The 13,229-nt window shown below is 45.5% G+C and overlaps 1 protein-coding gene across 2 annotated transcripts in view; it reads right to left on the bottom strand.

The window, feature by feature from the left end:
• LOC144753536 (uncharacterized) overlaps positions 1-13,000 on the bottom strand; it is a 138,593-nt gene extending 125,593 nt beyond the window's left edge. The window contains exons 1-2 of one of the 2 annotated variants that reach the window (XM_078641193.1): positions 12,717-13,000; positions 10,903-11,029 (exon numbers count right to left, since the gene is read on the bottom strand). In XM_078641193.1, coding sequence (XP_078497319.1) covers positions 10,903-11,029; positions 12,717-12,758 — 169 coding nt within the window. In that variant the 5' untranslated portion in view covers positions 12,759-13,000. The remainder of the gene's footprint in view (positions 1-10,902; positions 11,030-12,716) is intronic. The other variant, XM_078641201.1, reaches the window with a different exon arrangement.
• Positions 13,001-13,229: the final 229 nt, after the last annotated feature.

Genomic DNA, 13,229 nt, shown 5'->3' with positions numbered 1-13,229 from the left:
CAGACACCTTTGCGCAGACCAACACCTAGGGTGGAGCAACAGGGAGGGGAAGACAATACAAACAATGAGATATTTTGGGATCATCAAAGAAAAAATGCAGATAGTGAAGGTTAAAACTAGCACAGATGTACCTAATGCCAAATTTATTCTGGGGCCATCTGGCTAGATTAAAAAACGAGAAGGATGGAGGTGAAAGGAGAAAATTAAGATTCCTTCACCCCTCCTTTACTGCCAAAGTATCTACATGTTTCTGCTGCAGAAGGTGTGCTCATAAAGAAGAGGTCACTCGGCATTCATCAGGACACTTCGGGACCCATAAAGGGAGGCCCCTCTGATCCTACCTCCGGTATCTGTGGAGAGTGCTCATAGTCATGCAGAGATACCTTGAACAACACACAAATCGTACTCTGAAATACAAAATGAGAAATAAAAAACATTCACTCATGTGCCCAAAGACACAACTGTTGAAAGGTTATAGGAAGACGTATTTCCTACCCCTACTGTGCCAACAAACAACACTCACCATACATACAAGCGCCACAAAGGAATTTATAGACCTCAGTGCAAGCTACATAATCCAGTTTGGACACAAACACACAAATGTGCAAAATCTACACATCCGCAATACCCATATGGCATGTTTCAGGGATTCATCCATTTAAAAACATCCAAATAACACGGTTGTTTCACAAAAGTCAAGGGGGACTCACATAGTTTCATAGATAAATGTTCTAGAACTGGCAAGGTGTGGGGGTGACCCCCTGTAGTCACACTCTGAAGGAGAAACAAACACTTATGTACATATATACTTGATGGCATTTGTATGCTAAATCACTTGTATGGTATCGATATGGAGACGGAAAAATGGTAGATAGTCTCCTGAGCACTCCAGCTTGACTTTCCGAAATGCCCGAAAGAACATGGTGATCATGATCAGAAATAACAGGTTAAGAACGGAAAATATTCCCGTTTATGATAAACGGCCTCCAACAGAGCCATGCGGAAGAAAAAAGGTCTAGAACCCATAGCGTGTTGCAAGGTGATCTACGGTAGCCAAGGGTCATGCCTTGGGTCTTTTATGTACCAATTTGTCCTTAAGGGACTTTCCCCGTTTAAAGGAGAGCATTGGTTTTTCAAATTTAGAGAGCCAGAGGCTAGCATTTGCCAGTGCTTGTTAACACTTTTTTTGTATCATGTCATAATGGATCCCATACATGGTTACACAAATTAAGCTGTCTTTTTTTGAGTTTTAACAAGTTTGTAACAATTGGTCTCTTTGTCTATTTAAAGCCCTTTTCGCTGCTCAATCGATTATCTTTGTGGGGTATTGTTTTTCCCAAAGTTTATTAGTTAATAAATCTTCATGTTATTTGAATCCCATATGTTGTGAACTAAGCTGATCCTGTAATGACAAACATCTGTTGTGACTGGCATGGCAGTTTTTGAAGAGACACTCTTCAAAGATGTGTACTCCTCTCAGGGATACCTTGTATTTGATCTCCTATAACCTCTGAAGTGGGATTTGTGATAAAACAGTACAACAGTAAATAGTGGCCGGTTTGTAACTGTTACTTCCATGACCCTGAGCAATCCTTTGTGCTGACAAACTACTATTGCGACTGTCATAGCCTGTTTTTTTTAACAGACACTCTTTAAAGACATTGAGGAAAAGTGTTCTTCTGATCAGCATCATTTGTACCGGGACTCCATTGCTTTTTCATTGCCATCTCGTGTCAAACACTTCCACACGACCCACCTGGTCATTTCTGCTGATGCCTGAGGAAATTCTAACTGACACGACAAAAAACATCTTGCAGCCTGCATTTCTGCCCAGGAACTGTCGCACACCCGACTCCCCCTGTTCTTTGCAGTTCAACTGAAAGCCACGAGACACTCACACCCTGAGTAAATGATTTATTTTCCATCTCCTGCTCCCAGCCTGGTAAACATCCTTGACACCGTGATCAGGTTATCTGGACAATGGTCTGACTGCTGGCCCTTGATCAGGGTGATTAAACAATGACTTGAAAGATCAGGCTTTGATCAAGGCAATTGAACAATGACCTGAAAGAATGAGCCTTGATCAAAGCCGAGTGAACAATGATTTGTGTACAAAGCCTTGACCAGGTCACCATCTACAAACATCGTCTGGATCTGGTTATCAACTGCAAACACTGCCCTGATTAAACAATGAACTAACAGCCAAAAGACTGAAGTGAAAAAGTATAAAAGGCTTGTAAGCTGCAGAGTGAAGCAGCAGCCTCCTCTGTCTTGTCTCTGACTAGCTTGGGACTCTGTACCATAGCCCGGGCTATTGAATAAATCTGGGTTCCTCCTGCAGACGAAGGCTCCTGTGTCTCCTTTTACTAAGTATGGAAGGTATGGAAGACTTGGGCGGTTCCCCCGCCGCCAAGACCCAGTAAGTGGGTTTAATCGGTTCTTCAATATTTCCATCTTCCAACGCTCCCATATATTCTACTCATCCTATATTTAATCTCTTAACCCCACCAGGAGGGAAGTGTGCTGGAATAGTACAGATACTTTTTCCAGCAAAACTGCAACCAGCTCCTCATATACTACAAACCCTATGAACCGTCGCAATACGCCATGATGCACATGCTTGAACGCGCCCATACAGTGAACTCCCTTAATTACGGCTCAGAACGGAAGTCGGCGTCCACTATACAGAAGACCGAGGTGAGCTCCTTGAGAAAGTAAGTACTTTTCTGCACATTCACCTTCTCCAGGTTTGGAGTCTTTTCCAAGGAGCTTATATATAAACAGTCCACATAATTGTTTTTGGTGTCTGTCTTCTGATTAAGACTGAAACATCTGCACTTGTGCCACCGGTATTATATATCTCAAACCGATTGTAGTAAGCTAGCTCTTTATATGATACATCAGAATGAGATATATTGTGTAAAGAGTCCAGGGGTTCCCTTATGAGTGAACATGGGGCTTACGATGGAAATCCCAAGATGTTCTATTAGGGCGTAGTGTGGTCAAGCAGCCTTAGACTTAACACAGAGGAGTGCAAGATATCTGAAAATATACGCAATGGTGAATAAATGAGACACACGACTCAAAAAGATGATCCATATCAATTTATAAAAATAGCAAGTATCTTTATATATTTTTTGGCTTCCGAAGAAAATGATTCAGGTAAGTACATTTATAAATAAGAATATTTTTCTGTTCAAAAAGTCGACACTGCAATTTTTGAGTTCTGCAATGTTAACCTAGTGGAGGAAAGTCATATGCTGTTTATGGGTTCTTGTCAGCTACATAGGGGGTTCTTGTAAGCGATATAGGGGACCCTTCTCCAGAAGTTAAAATGAGAGGTGGGCAAGGTCCAAGGCAACACCATCAGAACACGACCAGCAGCACTAGGGCGACCAGGTGTTGAGGTGCCAGAGTCAGATGTCCAATGTTATCCAATGGAGAACGGTTGCGGTAGAAAGAGGCTGCAAGCGGTACTGTGTGACCAGTTCGGTGAAACCAACGAGTGGCTTTGGTTCTTGCGGTGTTTGGGGGCAATGTTGGTCCTCTTCTCCTCGGGGCGGGGCATCCAGGTGCAGATGGTCTTTCGGGAGTCCGGTTTCTCTGTCCAGCAACACTCGTGGTTGAGAAGTCCTGTCAACAGAGGCTCAATGCAATGTCGGGAAGTTCACGAGGAGCCGGAGTCCTATTGGTCTGTTTTTGGCTGTCTAAAGGATGAAGGGAACAGTTCTGCTGTCCATCTGGAGGTCTTGGTTCCTGGACGTAGGCTGGCAGGTCTACCTGGCTTTGGATACTCAGCAGCTGCAGAAGAAGTCGACTTTTGGTTCAATAGGTGAAGAGAGCAGGCAGGTCGGCAGTGGTGCCAGGTCAGTTACAGGGTCTTCTGTTCTTGCTGTGCGACTCTTCTCGTCCATCTTCTTTCTTCAAGTCATCAGGATCTGCTTTACTGGTGCCAAGGGCTCCCCTAAATTCTCAATTATGGGGTGTTAGGAGAGTGGAGGGTAATAGCCAATGGGCTCCTGGCCCTTGGAGTCACTATGCCCCCTACATCACCACTTATTATGGGAAGTGGGCATAACCCTGTCCCAGAATTCCCAAGTATGCCATCACAAAGATGGATACTTCAAGAAATGTGTGCCCACCACAGTTTAGCCCAGCTTAGAGGAGGTACTAGTCTGGGGGTGGCACACCTACCTAACTAGCTAACCGTGTCTCGGGTGGTAGAAACCATTCAGGGACCACCCCAGTGGCTGATAGGCTTTCAGGGGGCACCTCTAAGGTGCCCTCTGGGGGCATGTATTGGTAAATCCATCACTGTAATCATTGTGGGTTTACCAATACAAGATGATTGACACCAAACATCTGTATCTACAGTGAAGCCATGCTGTAGCTGGAGTACTTGTTTCCCCTAGTGTCCAGCACATGTTTTAAAATGGCTTCCCTAATCACTTGTACTGGCAGTAATATGATTGACCAGCACAGGGGCATATCAGCTAATGCAGGCATGCCCTCACATGTAATATTCTGCTAACCTTATAGGGGACTGCTCTCTTCCCTTCCCTTGCACAGCTCCGCCAAGTAGCTGCTGCCCCCCCTGGTGCTGGGGACCCTCAGATCAGGAGTTTGAGGCCCTCCTCAACCCACAGGCTCCCCCTCGCACCTCATCCCTGGTGGTATAGTGGTAGAGCATCACTGCTCTACTGCTGGGTAGCCTTTCTGGCTCTCTCTTTTTCCTGCTTTTCCTGCTTTTTGCCTTTTTCTCTACTTTTGCCCTTTTGCCTTTTTCTGTCCCTTTTGCGGTCTTGCTTCAGCGATCCCCTACAGCCCTGCCCCCCTCCAGTGACTCTTCCAGCTGCCACGTATCCCGCCTTCCAGCCCCCCTTCACACTACTTAATGGCGGCCGCACAGCGGGCGCACGAAAGGCAAGCATGTCTGCACCCATTGCCGCCTTGACTGATCCCAGCACCACGGACCCTGGTTCTCCGACCTTCCACTTATATGACACCAGCACCCTCCTCGCCCTCAACACAGGACACCACACCGCCTGCCACCTAGCATCACCGAAGGACACCCAAGGACCCTTCTCCTGCCGGTGCAGCCACACCTTCGTCCACACCAATGTGCTAGCTCCTCCAAAAGCACACCCGACCGGCTCAACTGCATCCTCCTCAACACACACTCCCTCCACAAACGTGCCACAGAAATCTGGGACCTCCTCGACGCCACCTCTCTCGACATTGCCTTCTTCACGGAAATCTGGACCAACCCCTGCTGTGGTCTGAACATCGCCACCGCCATCCCTGACGGTTACAAAATCACCCGCAAGGACTGCATCGACAAACCAGGAAGAGGCATCAACATCGTCCACAAGAACACCCTCCGCTTGACCACTCACTCGAACGACCCAACAACAACCATGGAACACCTCCATTTCCAGATCCAGACCAACCCCAACACTACCATCTGCGGCACCCTCTTCTAAAGGCATTCTGGCCCCCGCCCGCCCTTCACCGACGCCATCGTAGACCTCATCGCACCAAAGGCTGTCGCATCCACCGATTACATCCTGCTCGGCAACCTCAACTTCCACCTGGACATCCCCAGAGACCAGAACACCCCAACCCTTCTGGAGAACCTCAGCAACATCGGACTCAGCAGCTAATCAATGCTCTGACCCACACAGCTGGACACACGCTGGACACATGCTCGACCCAGTCTTCTCCACCAACAGGAACATCACCTACAGCCACACCACCGAACTCCTCTGGACCCACCACCACTGCATGCACTTCGCCTTCATCACTCCCACCATTCACCACCACCTTCACCACCCCTCCCCCCGACATCCACATAAACCATCACCTCAGCATGCAACATTCACCAAAGGATCTTCAACTAGGCCGACACTCTGGCACCCCTCAAGAAGGCACCAGGCAGGCTACACTCCAAGAAAACAAGCTGGTTCACTCCCGCCCTCCACGAATCCGGACGCACCTGCAGACGACTCGAGAAGAGATGGAGGAACAACAAAACACCGGAAACCGGCGCAACCCTCCAATCCACCATTAACGCATACAACCTCCTCCTCAAAACCACAAAGGAAACGGCCCTCCAAAAGACAATCAACGCACACAACAGCAAATAACTCTTTGCCGTCGCCAAGGAGTTTGCCAACAGCGAGATCACTGACATCTCACCCTCCCAAGACCTCTGCAACAAACTTGGCGCCTTCTTCCACCACGAGATCAGGCAAATCTACAACAGCTTCGACAACCAAGACCCTGTCACAACACCAGTCACCACCGCACGCAACCTCACCGCACCCTAACAGACCCTGCGTAACTAGACTCTGCTTACCACAGATGACACATCAATACCATGAAAAGCATCCACTCCGGAGCCCCATTGGACCCATGCCCGTATCACATCTTCCATACAGCAGCCACCTTCCTCGCCCTAGAGCTTCGCTGCGCCATCAACTGCTCTATTGAATCTGTCACCTTCCCCGATGACTGGAAACACGCCGAGATCAACCCCTGCCGAAGAAGCCTTCTACCGACCAAACAGTCCTCTAGAACTTCAGACCCATCACACTCCTCCCCTTCCTGGTCAAGGTCATCGAGGAAGCCATCAACGCCCAACTCTCCGAGCTCATCAAAGAGAATGAGGTCCTGGAGATCTCTCAATCCAGCTTCCGAAGTAACCACAGCACTGAGACCGCACTACTCCCCACCACTGAAGACATCTGCTCTTTCCTCGACCAGGGCAAAACCGCAGCCTTCATCCTACTGGACCTCTCAGCTGGATACAGTTTCCCACGGCACCCTACTCATGAGACTCCACGATGCCAGCATCCGCGGCAAGGCCCTGGACTTGATCCCCTCCTTCTTAACCGGCTGAACACAGCGAGTCAGGCTGTTTTCCTTCCTCTCAGAGCCTTCAGACATCAGCTGTGGAGGGCCCCAGGGCTCCTCCCTGAGCCCCATCCTCTTCAACGTCTACATGGCCACCCACGCGGCCATCGCCAGAAACCACGGACTCAACATTGTCTCCAACGCCAAAGACATGCAGCTGATACTCTCACTCACCAATGAACCCACAGACGCCAGAATCAACTTTCACCGCAATGAAGGCCGTTACCACCTGAATGAAAGACAGCTGCCTCAAGCTCAGCCTAAACAAGACTGAAGTACTCATCCTGAGAGCCGCCCCCTCACCCTGGGACTACACCTAGTGGCCTGCCGCACTGGGAGCCCCTCCCACCACCACGGACCATGCATGCAACCTCAACATCATACTGGACTCCTCGCTTATAATGAACCGTCATACCAACGCCGTTACCTCATCCTGCTTCCACACGCTCCGCCTGCTTCCAAAGACATTCAGAAGGATCCCCACAGAATCTAGATGACGGTCACCCACGCACTCATCACCAGTAGACTCGAATACAGCAATGCACTCTACGCCGCCGTCACCCAGAAAAAGCAAAGGAAATTCAGAATGTGCAAAATGTCACAGTTAGGCTGGTTCTCAACATCCTCCGCCGCAGCCACATAACACAACATCTCTGACAACTCCATTGGCTCCCAGTCAAAAACAGAATCACCTTCAAGCTCCTCACACATGCATACAAAGCTCTCCATGATGTAGGACCAGCATATCTGAACCACCGCCTCTCATTCCACTTACCTGCCAGACACCTTCACTCTCACTCTGCCCAACGTGCCCAGGCCACTGTCCCACGGATTCAAAAGACCAGAACCGGAGGAGGATCTTTCTCCAACCCTGCCGCCAAGACCTGGAACACCATGCCCCTCCTCCTCAGGCAATCCCCATAGCTGACCCAATTCAGGAAGGATCTCAAGACCTGGCTCTTCGACGGAACCTCCATGCCCAGACGGACCCGCAGCCCCCTCAGTGCCTTGAGACCCACACAGGTGAGTAGCCGCGCTTTAAAATCTCCCGATAGATTGATTGATTGAATATTCAGCATCCAGCCTTAGGGCTGTCAGGCCTGTTGTAGGGGTGACTTATAAATATTACATGCAGTGTTAGGGGTCATGGCACACAGGGATGTGTGACATGTCATGCTTTCACTTTAGTCTCCACCGAGACAAGAAGCCTGTGATAGCATGCCTGCATGTGCTTGGTGAGCGGTCCATTAGGGTGGCACAATTTGAGCTGCCCTTAGGGACACTCTTTAGTACCAAAGGCCCTCGGTACCAAGGGTACCATTTACTAGAGACTTACAGAGGGTGCTAAAGGTTTTGCCAACTGGGGGAAACAATTTTACTGTTTATGGAAAGAGCTCTGGCTCCGGGGACCTGGTTAGCAGGAACCAAGTGCCCTTCTAGTTGAAATCACATCAGTTACCAGGAAAAATGTGGGGCTGGCCATGTCAAAAAGGGCTAGTTTCCTACACTGAGCATTAAACAAGCAATTTACTTTACCACTGTCTATTTGTATACAGTGGTTTAAATAGCGGTTCAATATATACAACATGTCCTACCAGCCAATACCATTTAATATACACGCTATTCTAAAAACTTTGGGATGTGTTACTCGGTCCATTTGCATGCAGTGTTTTAACAAGTCATCTAACACAGGTTTCGTTTTTTCCTACTACAGTATTATTACCTGCTCTGAAAGTCTACCGGGATAGTGCATCAAAACTTACGGTTGTACATTATTAAAAAATCTCAAAACATATTGCAAAACAAATTACAAGCTTTGATGCCCTCATCTAACTTTAGGAGAGCCTTACTATTTACCAACATTAATTAACACAAAGGAAGATGACATTTTTAATGATTTGCCCTTATAACTATTTTTATTTGATAAACAGTGTGGCACCTGTGAAGGCACCCCCTAATATAACCATGATGGCCAGAAGTACCCCGGAATTGGGTAAATACCAAAAAAGCAAAGTATGAATGCATGTTCTCACCTGCTTGTAAAGACACACATATTATGTCTCATAATATGAACGTAGACACAAAAAACACGCAATATGTTTGTGGATTTGCTGTGCACACGAGTGGGTTAAGTAAGTTGTGATTGTTTTTATTTCGGGAATATGTCATCAACATGAATTGGAATAATTTACGGATGGTTATATGCACTTCACTAAGATTTTTTATGTATTCTTTTGGTTTTTTGTAGCATCACCTGAAGTTGCTTATTGTGACCACAAAAGTTAATTTTGAAAGCATCGCGCCTCATTCACATGCATGGAATGTATGCATTAGTTAGGCAGGGAGATCCCAATCCCTGAAGAAGACCGTGACCTGTAGAGTCCTAAGATACCGGACATAATGTGTTGGCAACCATATGTGGATAGGTGAATCATATCTCTTCTCCATTTGCCCACTTACACCATTTTGTTAAGGATACCAAGTTTACCCGAAAATTAAAATAAATCCCTTGGGTTTACCCTTAGGCATTCTTACTTTTCACCTGGACTCCTGCTACCGTCCTGATAGAGTGTCTAAGAATTCCTGTTAAGGTTAAGTCCACCAGAGTGGTACTGACCTACTCTGCACACTGAAGGTGTCAAGGATGAAGCATGTGACCTCTCCAACATCTCGCTTGATCCCCTCAGGTGACCTTAACAGCACTTTGTAGTATAGGTTATTCACTACTCGAGCACCAGTTGTGATATATATGTGCACTCTGCAACTCAGACACATGCACACGGAGTTAGACTGAGGGACCTGATCATGCACACCATCATAATACAAGTAGCATGTTAGGATTTATGGAAGAAGGATTCTACAAGAAATATGTTAAAATAAATGACAAAGAGATAATAAATAAAAACTATAAAAAATGTTTGACCAGAAAAGTCACATTATATTTTAAAGGTAGGTCTACATTTCCATTAAAACACTGTGGAAATCACTGAACGGATACATGGCTTGGTTCTGACTCAACCATATAAAACGAATGAAATTCCCAAGTTAAGGTTGATGGCGTCAACCGGACCTCGTGCCACCCTCTTTCAGTAATATATCCAATGTTGCTGTACTATGGGAATCACGTGGATCTTGGCCTTTGCACTGCAGTAATAACTGTGTGAATGTGTGTTTATCCGTACAGTTTCTCCAAATAAGTTAGCGAACAAAATGTATTTTCATGGTCATGGCACATACAGTACACATTCAGATATGCAGAGTGTAATGTGCTATTTATTATCACGGTTAACCAATTAATTGCGGCGGCAATTCCGTTGCGGAGTGGGTGGGGCCACGTCGGCCATTGGACGTGCAGAGTACTACGGAGGTAGTGCTCGTGACATCCGACAAACGCATGGAAGGGGCTAAGTGTGGGGTAGGGTCCAGGGTCAAAAACAGGCGAAACTTTGAGTGGGTCATCATGATGCCCCTCAACAATGGTAATAAACAGCATATTATACTCAGCAGAGCTGCATGCATGTTTATGCTATGCTGTACTATTTTTTGAGAGGCAATAGTTATAAACAAAAGTATGTAGCCATGCACAAGATGTTAAATTCATGCATTGAAATAGAATCACAATAACTACGCTACAAGGCCCAATTTTCATCTTCTGCCAACTGATTGTAGAATGGAATCTCTGAGATAATAAGCACAGTTTTTAAGGTCAGTTTTGCTGTACTGCGATAATAGTGAGGGATTTTGTCCTTTGAAGTGTAACAATAAAACAGTTTAAATGTAGTTTGCAATATAGTTTTTCTAATTAATGCGTTATTTGGCCAAATTTATTTTCACTGGCATGGTATATTATGTGCATAAAAATGTAAATATGCAAGTACATACAAAGTTATTGTTGTCAAGAGAATTCTAAAAACAGTGATTAGGCAAAACAATGTTAATGTTAAATAAAATATATGCATGTATAAATTTAGAACAAAATAACTTCACCCAAAGCAATCAAGACTTGATGGATTTCCTTCATCACATTTCTGTAAAGATCTTTCTGCCAACGCTGTAAAAGCTTCCACTCCTCCTCAGAAAAACGGGCAACAACATCACAAAATGTGACAGGATCCTGAAACACAAAATGTGACAACAGATTTAGCATACTCTTCCCTTTGTTCTCTACATTGTTTTGATGAATTAATTTAACGTCTGTAATCATGTTTCTTTTGTCTCCGTTCAAAGATCCCTGACACCCTTTGAGACCAGAAAGTGCTTGACAATTTTGTTTTTTAAACAGTGCTCATTACATGCTAGTTGGAAAACTGCAACGAAACTTGAAGAGGTTTCACACTCTACTATGAAAAAGCCTGAGTGAACAAGATCAGTTACTGCACTTATTTGTATTGTACTGTATTTATTTATGTAGTCAATAAAAACCATTACACAATCATTCATTCCTTACATTTCACAAAATGTGATTTATTAGTGGGGTCCTGACTAGTCTTTTAAAGCGGACCTAAAAACTCTAATTTAAAACCAATATAAAAATTTAATTAAAGCAGTTCTTGTGAGGCCTTGATTCGAATGGTTGTTCTTTAAAAACTAGCCACACTGAGTGTGGCCATTTTCCTCAGGTCTTTGTGTGGTCCCGTTATTTAAAGTGCTACTGTGCTGAGGTACATTTTAATTTGAATGTCTTCCTTTGCGTTGTCCCAGGGTTTAAAGTGCGCTGTCTTTGTTCTTTTGTTTAATCGCTCTTACAACACTAATTTCTATTGATGGACCTATTCGTGTGGGCAATGCATTCCTGGTGGAGCAAAATATAACTTTACCTTCCTCCTCTGGTAATGGTGTCAGGAAAGAAATTGGCTGTTTATTTTTATATTTTTAGCAAGGTGGTGTAGGTTGGGGGCTCTCCACGGTAGGTCTACAGCAATAGTGCATATTTTTTCTATCAAATCGAAATTATTCTGTTTAGTACTGTTTTTTCCTTTGGTATGTGTTCACTGTGTCACCATACTTTCGCTTTTTCTGCAGATATGGAAACTCTATAAATGTTCTGCTATCAGAATAAATCATGATATAGTATACACGATTGATAACTTCAGTAGAATTAAGTTACCATGTGCAATACGACCTCAGCATAGCTGTCAAACTTCAAACGCTATGTCACAAGGGTCATAAAATTTCCAGTACTGGTGTAACACCATAAACAAGGTGTACGCAACACGATGGTGTGAGGGGAGGGGAGGGGGTGATTTGTCGGAAGAGTAGACTTGCCTTTGTAGGAAGCATATAGGTGCAGTGATACTTATATTGTGTCTTAGGTCGCAGCTCTTAGCAATGTAATGGAAGAAAGACTCGTAAAAGTTACATGCGTTCAGATCATATAACTAGATGGCACCTACTATTTGGACAGCTCGTCCAGTGTTAAGTTTATAGTGTTTTATTTGGCCTCATATGCTTCTTGGGGCAATCAGACCATCCACTTTGTAAATCTTGTCTCTTTATTTTTGTGATTCTAAATCACACGGACTGGGCCAAAGGGCAACAGGGAGCTTTACAAGATAATAGTCACCAAACAATCACATCAAGAATACATTAGAGATGTAACCTTTAGGGGGGGAGTGAGTGATGAGATAAATTCAGGAGTAAGTGGGAGATAAAGTTCCCAGACAGTTGCTGCGCCCAGAGAGGATGGACCGAGATAGGGCAGAGATTCGTCTGGATGGACTGCATTACAGTTTATGTTCTGCATACCCCGGCAGTCGAGTACTCTAGCAAACACCGAGACCCTCTACAGGATATTTACTCACCTCATCTGCCTCCTGCCTAGACAACTGGTTTGTAGCAGCCATTATGACAAGCAGCGTCTCCCCGAACAGCCAGGACAGGCAGGAGGCTCCTTTTTTATTATTATTAATTAAAATCTACTTGTTAAAAAAAATTGTGTCTCTGGCAGCGCAGAGGCCTCTACGGTTACACTTAAAAATCCAGGGCATGCGCACAAAGGAGACACATTTGCGTGCTAGTTAAACCTTTTTGATCATGCTTGTTTCATGGACACTGCCTGCATACACAGAGCAATATGAGGCCAGTCGGAAGCTGGCGCTCTCGTTAAGACACTGCTCGCCTGCGCATGCTCACGGTGACGGTGGCTCTTCTCAGATCGATGCTCTGGATCATCGTCAGCTCGGTGTGCCACTGGCTCGGCCTGCGGAGGTCGAGGTTTCCTGCTACGACCGGGACGTCAAACAGCGAGTAGGCCACCAGCCATTGGAGCGCTTTATTTGAGAGCACCAGACTACGTTACAAAACGGTGGATGCAT

The sequence above is a fragment of the Lissotriton helveticus genome, chromosome 1_1 (assembly GCF_964261635.1).
Source record: "Lissotriton helveticus chromosome 1_1, aLisHel1.1, whole genome shotgun sequence".
Taxonomy (NCBI): domain Eukaryota; kingdom Metazoa; phylum Chordata; class Amphibia; order Caudata; family Salamandridae; genus Lissotriton; species Lissotriton helveticus.
This window is presented reverse-complemented; position numbering and strand designations above follow the sequence as displayed.